Genomic DNA, 14928 nt, shown 5'->3' with positions numbered 1-14928 from the left:
TACAAAAACCACTATCAAATCAATTAAGAGTAGCCAACGTTCCTTATAACTAAAACAATGCAGTGTAATACCGTTCTCACAACAACTACCTACCAAACATGGGACGAATACTAATACATTTACACCCGTTGACCTGTACTACATTATTCTTAGCTGGCACAGCAGGGACAATGTGCTACGTTGCCACATGTACAGTCCTGTATCTTGTGGAACTGTGAGGCAGGGAGCAAAGACAGACTCCAGATAGGTACAGTTAGAGTCATGTTTATTTACATAGAATCCTGACTGAGCGGCTCTAGGAAGGGGAACAGGGTTAAAAGGGGACCAACATTGTTTGAGACTCAACTCTTCAGGATCCACAGTTCACTACACAGTTCTTAATTTATTTACTCAACTTTTTATACAGAATCCATTCAGCTGTAACGTCAACCACCGGCAGAGATAGGTCTCTCTGCTTAATGGGACAAGAGGTGGAAAGAAAAGTATAAAATGGGGAGGAGAAACCTAATTCTACGGCACTAAGAAAGAAAAAAAAAAATATACAAACGGGATCCAAAGAAAGATATCGTTCAAAAAATTAAAACGTTTTTTTTTTGTTGTGTTTTTTTAAATATATTTTTTTCTTCTTCAATTGTTCTTACCATGATAGTCATTAACTTTTTTTTTCCCTGCCAAGTCCATAGTGGCAGAGGGTCAGGTATTCGGGTGTGTGTGTGTGTGTGTGTGTGTGTGAGCGAAGGAGGGAGAAGGTTGTGAGGTCCATGAAGTTTTTGTCCGTCAATCTCACGGCAACGGAGTCCAGGTGACGCAACGCCGAGGGCGAACGCCCCCCTGCCCACCACCAGGGTGTCGGGTCAGGGATGGTCCGAGGTGTGGGGGCTGCAGACCCTGCCCAGCCTGGCCTCTATCCTTCAGGCTTCCTGTCTCTGTGTGGCCTTGCTCACAGGCCTGGTGGCTTGATTAGGGGCGGCAGGGCTTCTAAGCTGCAGATGCTCTGGTGATGCAGTCATGGGAATGACACACACAGTAAACTTGACATGCAAGGCCCAAAGGATTTACTTATAAAAAAGAAAAAAAGAAATTACAAAAAATTAACAAAATAAAAAGGGCAAATGAAAAAAACAAACAAACAAAGAAAACACTTTTGCAAATTAAATTTTCCATACATGTCTCTCTCGCTCCATCACACGTGTAGAACACAAACACACTAATTCCAGTATCGTTTGAGCTATGATCTAATTGACGAGCACCACAAAATTGTGTGGGAGGAATGTGACGATCCAGAACGATAGTAACAACTATCGGAACTTCACTGGAACACAACTGGTGGTGGGATGGTTCATTTACCAAGGACCCAGTGATTACAATCCATTATTTAAGTCCTGTAAAGGACATCGATCTTCTAAACTAGATCCAAACAGGCTTTATAAAAAAGGTAATTTGACCAGGCATCCACACATTCACTTACACAAACTAATGCAATCATACACACACACACACCCATCCCCCCTTTAAGTAAAGGCATGGCACGTGCCATGGTCTTGTGGGTTTTCCCAAAGTTCATTCTGTCACTCGTGGGTAGAATATATTGTAATAATGTTCCCTGGGCGACAGACCAATCAGAATAGGACTACAAGTCTAAGACCAGTACAAAAAAAAACTGCATGTCCCATCAACCCTCAGCATCATTTCAATCCACAACTTCTAATAGTCAAGGTTTTCTTCAGGTTCTAAAATTGTAATTGGAAATAACTTGACCATTTATTTTGCTTACTCACTCACTCGCTCACTCACTCACTCACTCACTCACTCACTCACTCACTCACTCACTCACTCCTGTCTCTCAATCTCTCACACACACAAAACGAATGATGCATGTGTACACATATATACAAGAAGATGTGCGCCACCTTCAAACACCTGGGGCACATTCACAATTTATAATGCATCCTTTCTGTATATGTCAAGAATAAAATCTTCTTTCTAAATAAAATACATGTATCTGTGAAGGGGCAGCGATGATGGGGCACGAGGGGGGGGGGGTGCGGGGGTGTATGGGGGGGTTACCAAGGTAACGATGGAGGAGGAAGAGGAGGAGAGATGGGGGAGCGGTTCCCCCTGTCCCAGCTGAGCGCCACTTCCTGTGCGCTGATGTCACAGTTCTGCCAGGAGAGGTCAGGTGGGCGGAGCCTCCCCCCCCCCCCGCGCTTCGTTTTGTGACCCACTTGAGAAGAAACAAGAACCATACTGATGACGACGCTAAAAACAAGGAACCAGTAGAGAGACGACTCACAACCATAAGTCAGTGATGGAGGAGGTCAAAGGCTGGAGCCTTGGAGTCCGGGAGGAGGGAGGGGCGAAGACAGATCAAGAGAAAGAAAGGTAGATAGACAGAGGGAGGAGGGGCGGGGCCAGAAGAGAGAGAGGAAAGAGAGGAAGAGGCCTTGAAAAAAATGGAATGGGCCACAAGAAGGAAAACAGAGGATGGGAGTGATGATAGAGTAAAAGAGAGAGGGGGTTAAAAAGGGAAAGATATCCAGGGGTGAGGATGAACCCGGGTTGTAGATATGAAATAAGAGGAGGGACTCGAGGGAGGACAAGAAAGTGTAACAAGATGTTAGCAAGAGAAAGAGAGAGAGAAGGAGATCAGGGAAACAGGCGGGAGCCGTGTTCGGTAATAAGGCCCCACAGACTTAGGGGCCTATCTGCCTGGCTGCATGGAGGATGGTTGGATGACGTATGAACATGGATGAGGAGAACTCGGCCCCTCTTCAGCGTCCCTCTCTCCTCCGCCCAGGGGCTGGGGCTCCCTGGTCCTCCCAGCGCTGGCTGCGTATCCCAGGGTGCATCATACCTCCAGGAAGCGGGAACTGGTGGCCTTGGTGTGGAAAGGCTCTGACCACATACGCCTTAGGTCGCCCTGTACAGAACACACACACACACATATGTTAGTATTGCTATTCTTGTGGGGACTTGGTCCCATTTAAAATCCGTGGGCTGGCGGGTGGGCTGGCTGCGGTGCTAACAGTAGGCTAGCGGGTGTGCTGGCTGCGGTGCTAACAGTAGGCTAGCTAGCGGTGGGTACCTTCAGGTAGGCCATGGTGAGCAGCGGCAGCAGGGTGAAGGGCACCAGGTAGAGCAGGGCGGGCTGGGCCGCACGGTGGATCCTGGACGCTACTGTAGCCGTCAGCAGACCTGTGCAAGGAGGGAGAGACAACGAGACTGGTCACACACACTCATGCTGTACCAGACCGTGCTACCACAGAAGAACAGGCCTGCTCCCCAGTGACAAGAAAACAGAACTCCTTCAACTTGGAAAGAATCATTTACTAACTCAGCGTCGCCCTCTAGGGGGCTGAAGTTAGGCCGCGTCCCCGAGTCCCAGAGATTGGTTTCCCTGTCCCTATCAAACCTCCACTCCTCCCCCTCCAGAGCGGTGCTTACCCACAAAGTATCCGATGAGGGTGCAGTGGAAGTAGGAAACTCTCTGCATGCGTCCCGGCCCGGGGCCTGTCGCCTCCCCGCTGGCCTGCTTCTTGTAGTTGTCGTACCGCAGCACAAAGCACAGCAGCAGGCCGGGCATGACGATGTCTCCGATCCCCAGCATGGAAAAGTGGCTGCCTGTGGAACTGCACAGAAAAAGAGAGAGAGGGATGACATTACATTTACATGACGCTTTTTCATTTAGCAGACGCTCTTATCCAGAGCGGCTTACAGTAAGTACAGGGACATCCCCCCCCCCCCCCCCGAGGCAAGTAGGGTGAAGTGCCTTTCCCAAGGACAAAACGTCATTTGGCACGACCGGGAATCGAACCAACAACCTTATGATTAATAGCCAGACTCCCTAACCGCTTAGCCATCTGCCGGATGAGAGTGAGGGATGAGATCCAGCATAGGAAAGAGGATGTGGGGAGAGAGGGATGAGAACCATCGAAGAAATGAGGATATGGGTAGTAGGGATAGAGGGATGAGAGAGGGATGAGATGGAGCAGAGAACATGGGGGGGGGGGAGGGTGGAGAGGGGGGGTGAGAACCAGCCGAGAAAGAACATGGAGAGGTGAAAGGGGTGAAAGTAGCCGGCGAGACAGGAAGGACCTGGAGCTCAAGCAGCGTGGGGTGGAACACAGGGGGGGGGTATGGAACACAGCAGGGGGTAGGGAACACAGGGGGGGACAGGAGAAGGAAAAAGGAAGAACAAGCTCGGATTCCCCGCTCGTGTGAACAAGCGGAACAAGATTTTCATGGATAAGAGGTTAAATATAGGACAGGGCACTTCCCCACACCCTGGGCAGTGTACCTGGGGAAGACCAGCTTGCCGGGCAGGGAGAGGCGGGGCACGTCACGGCCCATGCCAGGGCCCAGGTGCAACTTCCTGGAGAGGACGTCCAAGGGGTTATCTGCTGGCTGGGTCGCCACTTTCACCATCACGTTACTGTTGAAGATGTAGGCTGAGAAAAACACCTGCAGGGCAGAAAAACACAGCTGGAGGTTAGCCTAGCCTAGCCTAGCCTAGCCACTAACATCCTGCTAATGCCTGCAAGGCAGAAACACACAGCAAGAGGTTAGCCTAGCCTAGCCTAGCCACTAGCATCCTGCTAACGTCCAAAATGTTTTCCAAACCCAAACGTTCAGTGTTAACTTGACCAAACATTTTTGTTTTGTTTTTAAGAATTAACTGTCAGCTAGACTAGTCTAGTCAGACAATCCAAATAGCTAGCTACTAGCATCTTGCAAACCAGAGGGAACTAACAAGCTAACATTCCCACAGCCTTCAGCAAACAAAACTAAACAAACTAAACAAAACTCCTCCTTTCGTACCAAGATTTTACCTCACTTCCTGACACTGCGGGTACATTTTGTTGATTTTCTATTCTAGGCAGTCGTGACTTTATATGGACCTTTTTCATTAGTACTGCATGAACACACATGCCCAACGAAGGCCTGACGTGCTACCCTTTTCCTGCGAAACGCAATTATAAGTACATCAAAGTTCTGCCGTCCAACCGCCACAGAAAGGACACATCTTATCTGTGTCAGGCAGTAACCGCTGTTCTGGAACTCTGTCCACCTCAATTAACCTGAGGGGCCTGGACAGTGGCAAGCGAACACACGCGCGGTTTGCCGTGCCCCTAGACGCGGTGATGTGTCGGCTCTGAGGCGTCTGGGCGGGGAGGGAGGGTGTGCGTCTTACCCAGAAGACGTCGTAGATGAGCAGTCCAGACAGCAGGAGGCAGGACACTTTGAGGCTGGGCAGGCGCACAAAGGCAATCATGGCCACGCAGAGCCCCATGGCGAGAGCTGGGAGGGGACAGGGGACAGAGGTTAGGACGGGAGGGGCAGGCGCGCACACACACACGTCACCTGTCAGATGGGGGGGGGGGGTCACTGATGCGTTCACACGCACGGAGAGACACACCAAGTGATGAACAGGCATACATACAGGACAGATACACACAGACAGACTGACATACACACAGACAACTGATACACACACAAAGACACAAGCAGGCAGGCAGACAGGCAGGCAGGCAGGCAGGCAGGCACACACACACACACACACACACACCGTCCATGAGCAGCCAGTGTCCGGTGAGCACCCAGATGAGGACCAGCAGGACGGACAGGGAGAAGGACAGCAGCTCGGCCAGGGTGAAGCGGCCACAGCAACCGAAGGAGATCCTGGAGGAGGAGGAGAGAGAACCAGGGCTTCACATTTACATGTAGTCATTTAGCAGACGCTCTTATCCAGAGCGACTTGCAGTAAGTACAGGGACATTCCCCCCGAGGCAAGTAGGTTGAAGTGCCTTGCCATAGGACACAATGTAATTTTGCATGACCGGGAATCAAACCGGCAACCTTCTGATTAACACCCTGATTTCCTAACCTCTCAGCCATCTGACTCCCTTCACAACGACATCTCACGCAACATTCCCACCCTCACGGACCGGTATATACCGCCTCCCAAACCGGTCCCGGCTCGATACCAGGGTGCTCTCGTCTGCCGGCAAGAATGCTGATCAATCGAGGGATCGATGACTAACGCTCTCGTGACGGCCGTGCGCAACGCCGGCAAACGTTCTCGCGACTCGCGGTGTGCCGTCAGGGCGCGAGGGGAAAGCGAGCCGCCGATTCCCTCGTGTGCCGGAACGTTCTGTGAAAGGTCATTTGCATATGTGCCGCCGAATCGTTATCGGGATTCTGCTGTGTTTGGTGCAAAAGTTCCGACAGATAGGCTTTCACACATTGATTAACACGGCATTATGCAGATGCGACATGGGCATGAGAAGGAGAGGGTGTAGAGAGGGGTGTACAATGTGAGGTGGAAAGAGAGAGGTAGAAAGAAAAAGACAGAATGAAAGAGAGAAAGACTGAGAGAATGAAAGAGAGAGCAAGAGAGCAAGAAGGAGAGAGAGCAAAGAGAGGAACAAGGGGGAGATGGATAAAGAAGGAGCGAGAGAGACAGAGGACTTACTTGTTCTGTGGGGAACACGGTCTGGTGAGGTACTGGCACATGGGCAACAGGAGGAACGCAAACGCAATCGTGGCGAGAACTGTGAGGGGAACAGCGGGCAGGGAGAGAGGCAGCAGAGAGATGAGAAACCACAACAATCACACTGTGGCCTTCCCACAGCCCTGTGTACTGTACATCACAACAACAGATAACACACACCAAGTAACTGAACGGCTTCACCGCGAGTGAGTCAGACCGTGCGCGCGCGGGTTACCTGCAGTGCAGATGGTGAAGACCACTTGGACAGAGTCGAAGAAGAAGAACATGACGAGTAGAGACACGGAGGCTCCTATGGGCAGGAAGAGAGCCTGTGTGGAGTCGATGGTCTGAATACCTGCAGAGGAGACACGCGCACAAGTGACAAGGCTCAAACGACACAGGCACGTGTCGGAACGCCAAACACCCACACCCACACACACACTCCCAACCCAGGAAGAACACATACACAGAATGATAACGCTGTCAAAAAAAACACAAAAAAAAAAAAAAAAAAGAAAAGATTGACAACAAAAAAAGACCAAAGGAAAGGACAACACACATTCTCTGTATGTCTCATGTCTCACCAAAGATGTGAGACTCACTGTTGTTCGTGTTGCCGTTATTGAACGCCCCGGGCGCCGTCGGGTTCCCATCTTTGTCCTTCTCCTGGTTCTCGCAGTCCATATTTAAGGACCTGCTCAGGAAGAGAGGGCGAGAGAGAGGAGAGGGCGGACAGAGAGGTGGAGGGAGAGACAGGGATAAAAAGAGAGGACACAGAGAGAGACAGGGAGGGAGGGAGAGACGAGAGATAAAGGACGGGACACATTGGTAAGACACAGGCCTTTGCCGTTTTCTAGACGCGTCCTGTGTGTGGCCGCACAGCGAGGCCGCACAGCGAGGCCGCACAGCGAGGCCGCAGGGTGGAAGGCTGGCGTGAGACAGGTGTGACTGCAGCGAAGCAGCGCTCGCTCGCTCACCTGAAGCTGCCGTACACGATGAGGAGGATGGAGATGAGGAAGGTGGACACCTGGCTGGAGTCGACGAGCGAGTATGCCCTGAACACAGGAAGTTAGGAGACAGACAGAGAGAGAGAGAGAGAGAGAGAGGAACCGGTCAGGTCTTCAATTTGACTCTGTGTTGTGTACCAGGAGATAGAGAGACAGTGAGAGAAACAGAGAGAGAGAGACAGTGAGAAAAACAGAGAGAGACAGAGAGAGAGAGAGAGAGAGAGAAAGAGAGAGACACACAGACAGAGGAGAGAGACAGAGACAGAGAGAGACAGAGGAGAGAGACAGAGAGAGACAGAGGAGAGAGACATAGGAGAGAGAGACAGAGAGGAGACAGTGAGAGAAACAGAGAGAGAGGAACGGGTCAACTTGACTCTAATAAAAGTTGTGTACCAGCCAACTCCCCTCCCCCCTAACAAACCTTCTACTAGAGAGAGGAAGAGGGATAGGGGGGAGATAAAGAGACAGACAGAGACAGACATAGGAGAGAAAAACAGACAGACAGAGGAGAGAGAGACAGAGAGGAGAGAGAAGAGACAGACAGAGACAGAGGAGAGAGACAGGAGAGAGACAGAGGAGAGAGAGACAGAGGAATGAGAGGAGAAAGACAGAGAGGAGACAGAAGAGAGAGACAGACAGAGACAGAGAGAGACAGACAGAGATACCACAACCCCAGCACTGATTGAAGTAAGAAACAGCCATCAGAGAGGAACCTAGAATTCAATTTAGAAGACCCCCCCCCCCAAAAAAAATGACATGCCATATTAGAAATTGCTGGCATAATGTTTCAGTTGCTGAAAAGTAGCAAGTGACTCAGGAAGCCGGAGGAGTCAGTGGGAGTAGTTAACGTCCGACAGGAAGGAAGGCAGCCTGCAGTGTCTGCGCTGGTCTCGGAGCTGTTTTTAAATGGAGCTAAAATGTTAAACCCTCTAATCTGCTGCCTTAACCCCGTCTAACTGACCGGCTTGGTCACACTACTGCTACTCCTCAACAGATGCTAGCCTGTGCCGTAACTAGCCTACACACACACACACACACAATCTCTCATACATACACCCTCAGACAAACACCCTCACACACACTCTGTCATACACACATTATCACACACATATGCAAGCCCGCACACACATGCCGTCTCTCTCTTAAAAACACACACACACACTCTCATATACACACACACACACCATCTCTGTCAAACACAAGCCATCACACACACACCATCTCTCATGCACACGTGATCACACACACCATCTCTTTTCACACACACACTGGCTGTAATAGTATAGTATAATAGTAGCAGTCTTTAATGAAATCGTAGACGTGTTGTTTATGTTGAAGGCGTGGGACACAAAGACTTAGACCTAATATAAAACTCTTTAGGGGGTGTTTGTCACACAGCTGAAGACAGGGCGGTAGTCTACTCGCACCGTACAACCAAAACACAGATATTCAACGAACCTTGCAACTTTAAAGTGCATCCTGATTAAACTACAGTGGTGGATGACAGTCTCAGTCTGGGTTAGACCTCTCCCCAGTTCAGTAGGGCGAGGAAGAAACCTCGACAAGAAGCTCGAAAAGAAAGAAAATAAGCTAAATAGAAAGGCCCTTGAAAGAGTTTCAAAGGCATGCTGTTAGAACAGTAGTTATTATTATGAGTTTTGCTGCTGTACAGAGCACCACATTGTAAACAGTTTGCGGACAAAGTTTACGTGATTTGATTGTTTTACAGAGCTACACCCTGGGTCGTGGTGCAGGTGTAAGGGTGGCAGAGTGCTGACCCTGGGTCATGGTGCAGGTGTAAGGGGAGCAGAGTGCTGACCCTGGGTCGTGGTGCAGGTGTAAGGGGAGCAGAGTGCTGACCCTGGGTCGTGGTGCAGGTGTCAGGGCGGCAGAGTGCTGACCCTGGGTCGTGGTGCAGGTGTAAGGGCGGCAGAGTGCTGACCCTGGGTCGTGGTGCAGGTGTAAGGGGAGCAGAGTGCTGACCCTGGGTCGTGGTGCAGGTGTAAGGGCGGCAGAGTGCCGTGTCTTCAGCAGAGAGGTACACGCGTGAACTCCAGGTCGCCAGACCGCCCTCCACCCCCATCCAGGGGATGTGTTCTGGGGTTAAGAAGACCTACCCCCCCCCCCCCCGGGTTTGTCTCGCTCATCAGGACGAGCACCATGGCACTTCCAGCCCCTCTTCAGCTACCCAGATTTGACACTCCACGGTCAGGAGCCACAGAGAGGCTGCTTTGGGGGGCATTTAGCAGACGCTCTTATCCAGAGCGACTTACTGTAAGTACAGGGACATCCCAGAGGCAAGTAGGGTGAAGTGCCTTGCCCGAGGACACAATGTCATTTTTGCACGGCTGGGAAATTGAACCGGCAACCTTCTGATAAATAGCTTGATTCCTTCACCGCTCAGCCATCTGACCCGCCCTGGTTATGCTGCTCTTTGGGGGGCGGAGAAACGGGAAGCCTCGCGCGGCCCGCGTCACCACTGTCAGGAGCACGCGTCACCACTGTCAGGAGCACGCAACACCACTGTCAGGAGCACGCGTCACCACTGTCAGGAGCACGCGTCACCACTGTCAGGAGCACGCGTCACCACTGTCAGGAGCACGCGTCACCACTGTCAGGAGCACGCGTCACCACTGTCAGGAGCACGCGTCACCACTGTCAGGAGCACGCGTCACCACTGTCAGGCGCACGCACTCGGGGCCAGGGGCTGCTCTCTCAACACCAGCTTCTCTTTCGGAGTGAAACGTTGCCCGAGTGCCGCCCCCCGGAGCCCCGCAGTGACGGCGTTCCGGCCTCCGTGTCTGTCGAAGTGACGGATGCCGTGCCAGGGGGTGTACAGAAAGTGACACAGCAAAGGCCGACGGGTCTTGGAAAGTAAAGCTCATCTGGATCCCACTACCCCCCCACCCCCCCTCCCTCCCTCCCTCCCTCTCCCCCCCCTCCCTCCCTCCCTCTCCCCCCCCCCCCCCCCCCCCTCCCTCCCTCCCTCCCTCCCTCCCTCCCTCCTCCCTCCCCCCTCCCTCCCTCCCTCCTCCCTCCCCCCCTCCCTCCCTCCCTCCCTCCCTCCCTCCTCCCTCCCCCCCTCCCTCCCTCCTCCCTCCCCCACTCCCTCCCCCCTCTCCCTCCCTCACGACGCCGGCACAAACGCAGGTCTTAACATCAGCAAGTAGGACTCCTTTCGCTTTGTTTTATTCAGCCATGCAGGAAAGACTGCGGGAGTTCTTGGAATATGGGCAGGATATCGTGTCATCTGTTGGGGGGAAACAGGACACCGGAGCGGTGGTACACCTCCTTACTGCGCCCTACAGACATGTCGTAAAAGCTGCCACACAGACTCGCCCCTTTTTATGTCTACAGCTAGTTGGATAACATACTTCTTAAGAGGCAGAGTCAGTCTTTGAACAATGTTAAATTGTAATGGACTAACATAAACGCAAAGGTCCCCCATGTTTGAGGGGAAATAAATACTGTAGGATAGCAGCCCCCCCCCCCCCCCATATTTAGAAAAGCAGTTGGGCTTGTGTAGCGTCTGATAACGCGGCGTACATTTTCAGGTTACGAGCGGCAGATTGCAACAGCCCATTGCCGTTTAAACAGGCTAGTCTTCACAAAGAAGGAAGAATGATTTTCTAGGAATGATGTGTCTACACAACTTGGAAGAGACTGGTCCTGGCTCTCAAATGCTTGAACAGGCTGGAGCGAAACCGTTCAACTAAGGCACAGTCAACACGTCTGACAGAAAGGCTGTGTGCTATTCCATATTCAACTGCTAAACCGGTCGCTCAGAATTCTGCCCACATCAGGCTACAGAACATGGGTACGATAAGTCAATGGAACATTTTAAAACAAAATACAATTCTGGACTGTTGAGGGTGCTGGATTGCAGCCCAAAGTGCCATGAGACTTCCTTGTCTATTGAGGGACAACGTTTCAATAAACTATTCCAATGCCATCCCTATTAAAGCCAACAATTTGCATGCCTGAACAACAGACCACTACATAGACCACCCCCCCAAAAAACGGTTTGGTTTTTAAATGTTGCCTCTGTGAAAGTCAACCAGTATACTTAAGAACAGAAAAGACTAATATGAACTTGAATATCCTAGGCTATAGGTCAGCCAAGTAGACGTGAAGCTGATTTCCAAATACAAGCCCAATCAACCCACATCTACAGTGGTACAAGTGGTATTCAGCTAGATTAGCTGATTCCCTGAAAAAGATATATTGTAGATCCAGGTTTGATTAAAACAGGTCTCCTGCTGGTCAAACTGAACCATATGTTTGGATGTTGTTCAAGCTTGTTTTTAAAAAACATTTAAAAAAACGTTACTCTTAGTCCAAAATTACTTGGCAATGTAAGAAGTAAGGGGGTATCTTAAAAAGAGCCACTTTATATCTATAGCTAGAAATATTTTATATTGAAGACTAAACCTATACCTCTTGCTACCTGCCATATATCCAGTATATACAAAATATTAAACTAATGATTGAAAAAATTGCCCGTTTAATATCTTGCTGGACGTTTTGTGGCATTAATGGTGTAAAAAAAGAAGTACGTAAAAACAATGCCAGACTGTACTGCTGATGAAGTGGAATAACTTGGGTGGAAGTATGGGTCAATAACGCGATTTTGCCAGCTTGCTTGTGTGTCATAAGCAAAAATAGGCCGTTATATTTGTCAGACAGCATGCTTTTTATTATTGCCTGAGTGTGCAAGTTGAGAGCTGGTACTGTAGTTGGCTGAATGGTTAGCAAGCTGCGCAGTAGTTAGAAACTAGTAGCTATCATAACAACTATTTCACTTCCCTAATGCCGTTTTCCAATCGTTCATCCTCACTAGCCTAAGTTAAATGTAGAAATGTCGTCCCCGCGCTGTACGGTTGCTATAAAATGCTGCTAGCAAAAATCCTGATACCTATTGGAGATATTAGCTAGCTAGAGCGAGGAGTTAGGAAGCCTAGCTAGCCAATGTTTAGCTATGTGGTCTTTGTTTGTGTGCAATTAGCAAGCTAAGTCTGGTGTTATCCAGCTACTGTAATCAAGTGATCTATTTTGGGAGAGGGAACAAATTAAGGTAGCTTGCTAGTTAGCTACCCATCTACGGTACAGTAAAAAAAAAGCGGTAGCTAAAGTCAAAATTCTAATACAAATATGCCAGTATACTGACATAATCCGAGTCTAAATCAAACATCTGCTAGCTGCCTATACACCCATGGTTTGAATGTCCGCTTGGCTTGTTAGCCTAATGCTAACAATTTTCTCAATGGCAAGATTGGGGAATAGGCTAACTAATGCTAGCTGCTACTACTACTAGTTTGCTAGTAGCAGCTAACCCGTTAGCATGTTCGCAGCAGCTTGAGCACGTAGCGTAGCTAATAACAAGGGTTTGACATCTTAAATGGTTGGTGTTATTCCATTGGGCTTGAGTTGGCAAAAACCTACAAGTATTTAATTAGTCAACGGCAACACATTTCATGACATGTATCGATAAAAATCACACAGGTTAGCCAGGTCGCGTAATGCCTATGCGCACTCACCAAGCAGAGTAGCCCTGCTCCGCCATGTCGCCGATCACAACAGTCTGTGCGTTCCGCGACAGTAGCACAGATTCGGGATTTCTGTGGCAATACGGTGGGTGCTGGTGGAGAAAATTTCCGCCGTTGCTTCAAGATTGGTTATTTCAACAGTCACTATGTGATAACAACATGGCGATATATCCCAGTCATCAGCTAGCAAGCACTAGCTGAACAGCTTGCAATCGAAATTACAATGATGGTTTGCTGCTAGGTGGCCAAGCAATACAAGACAAAGCACCCCCTGGAAAAAACTATAATTTAGTCAGTTTTACGAGTGTCCTGCCGTCTCACTAGCCCTTGCAGGCCCGGTATCTAACGATGCTACACTCGCTGTAAATCCATATTCAGTGGCATTTTCCTCTATTTGGATATTCTCGAAGTCTGCATCCTCCGCTGTAATGGAAGCCGTTCAGATAGCTTTGTTTTCTATGGCGAGTCACGGGGACGCGCAAAATCGCCCCTGCTAGAGAGTAGAGTGTGAGTGCACTGAAGAAGTGCAATGGAAATACTTGCACTTGCTTCTCACTAGTTGGCAGTATTGCTAACGCATAGACGGCCGCTCCATGCAATTAACTTTTCAGGAACTAATTCCAAGACGTCAATCCCCGTATGTAGCTAATAAAATAAAAAATGTCAGTAGGCTACAATATCTGCATTATTGTCGAGTTACGTTTTTGGTGTCTCTTAATAGAATAGATAGATTATAAATGCACTAACCCAATGACAATGCTTGTTATTTTGTGAAGTATTCATTTAAAATGAAGTATTCCTCTAATAGGCCTGTCGACATAAAGACCGGTTCAGATATTCCTTCCGAGGAGGTTTAGAGGGGGTCAAATCAGCGTTCCCCCCTCTCCAAGTAGTTTGGGATTACTAAAATCTGCAAGGAACTGTTCTTAGAGCTTACACACAATCTGTTCAGTAAACACAGTGACAAGAGATCTGGCGTTTTCCTTCTGCACCACAAGTCTCCACAAAGCCTCCACTGGTTAAATCAAATAAAAATGTATTTGTATAGTCCTTTTTACAAACAATGTCACAGACGGCTTCACGTTCAACAAACTGCCCCTCAATCCCTCAAGGAAGACAAGGAAAAACTCCTAGAGGAGAAAAATGGAAGAAACCTTTGGAGGAGCAATTCAGTGAGGGATTGCAGTGAGGGGTTAAGATAGTGGGGCCATAGAAGTCCATAAGGTTCGCAGGTTCCATGAAAGAATTGTGTGGTCCCACCTGAACATCCTTCGAAAACGTTTTGGGGCAGGGGCGATTCTAGGCTCAGACCTTTAGGGGGCTCAGCCCCCAATGAGAATGTAACTTGTGTTCTTAATCTGCGCCATGAAATTAACTACTTCTTCTCCTTTGGTTTTACTGGCAAACTACCAATGTTAAAGGTGCATGGCCACACAGGATATTAAACCTGTTTAAAGCCTTTGGAACCTGTAACTGTTTATCACCTGCCACTGACGGACACATTTGTAAATTCTTACTTAGAGCACTAAAACATATAACTTAATGCTCCATTCACTTAAATGGGGCTTCCCAACGTTCTACGGTGAACAATTTTTTTTCATATTTGACCATTGCTATGCATATTTGACCGCTCAAGGGAAGTGGCCTTTTTGCCTCGGATTCACGTCTTTCGTAGCACTCCGTAGTCCGGTAACTTTTCCACCCCAGCGTACGTCTCCAGCTGATTTGAAGCCTGAAGAATGTTCAATGTCTATGAAGTTCAACATCTTTGGTGAACTATTTCTCTGCTGATCAACACTACAAATGGTAACAAATAAATTGCAGAAAGACACACTATGTTAAGTAATTTTTTTGACAAGTAGCTGTTTAATAAGCGGGATAATGT

General features: G+C 49.1%; 1 protein-coding gene across 2 annotated transcripts; it reads right to left on the bottom strand.

The window, feature by feature from the left end:
* Window positions 1-248: 248 nt before the first annotated feature.
* On the bottom strand, window positions 249-13560 carry sppl3 (signal peptide peptidase 3). Of its 2 annotated transcripts, none has more exons than XM_084694092.1 (11): window positions 13035-13560; window positions 7468-7545; window positions 7075-7184; window positions 6726-6845; window positions 6473-6551; window positions 5567-5679; window positions 5192-5298; window positions 4298-4461; window positions 3445-3629; window positions 3086-3195; window positions 249-2920 (listed from the first exon to the last, which is right to left on the bottom strand). In XM_084694092.1, exons 1-11 carry the CDS (start codon window positions 13058-13060, stop codon window positions 2849-2851), a joined length of 1164 nt encoding a protein of 387 aa, XP_084550218.1. In that variant the 5' UTR covers window positions 13061-13560; the 3' UTR covers window positions 249-2848. The 2 variants fall into 2 exon arrangements, with proteins under 2 accessions (XP_084550218.1, XP_084550219.1); XM_084694093.1 differs by having other exon boundaries at window positions 7093-7184.
* Window positions 13561-14928: the final 1368 nt, after the last annotated feature.

This window comes from Hypomesus nipponensis, chromosome 27, assembly GCF_054491055.1.
Source record: "Hypomesus nipponensis isolate SF chromosome 27, ASM5449105v1, whole genome shotgun sequence".
NCBI classification, from domain to species: domain Eukaryota; kingdom Metazoa; phylum Chordata; class Actinopteri; order Osmeriformes; family Osmeridae; genus Hypomesus; species Hypomesus nipponensis.
The sequence above is the reverse complement of the archived record's forward strand: the minus strand, read 5'-3'. Positions and strand labels throughout refer to the sequence as shown.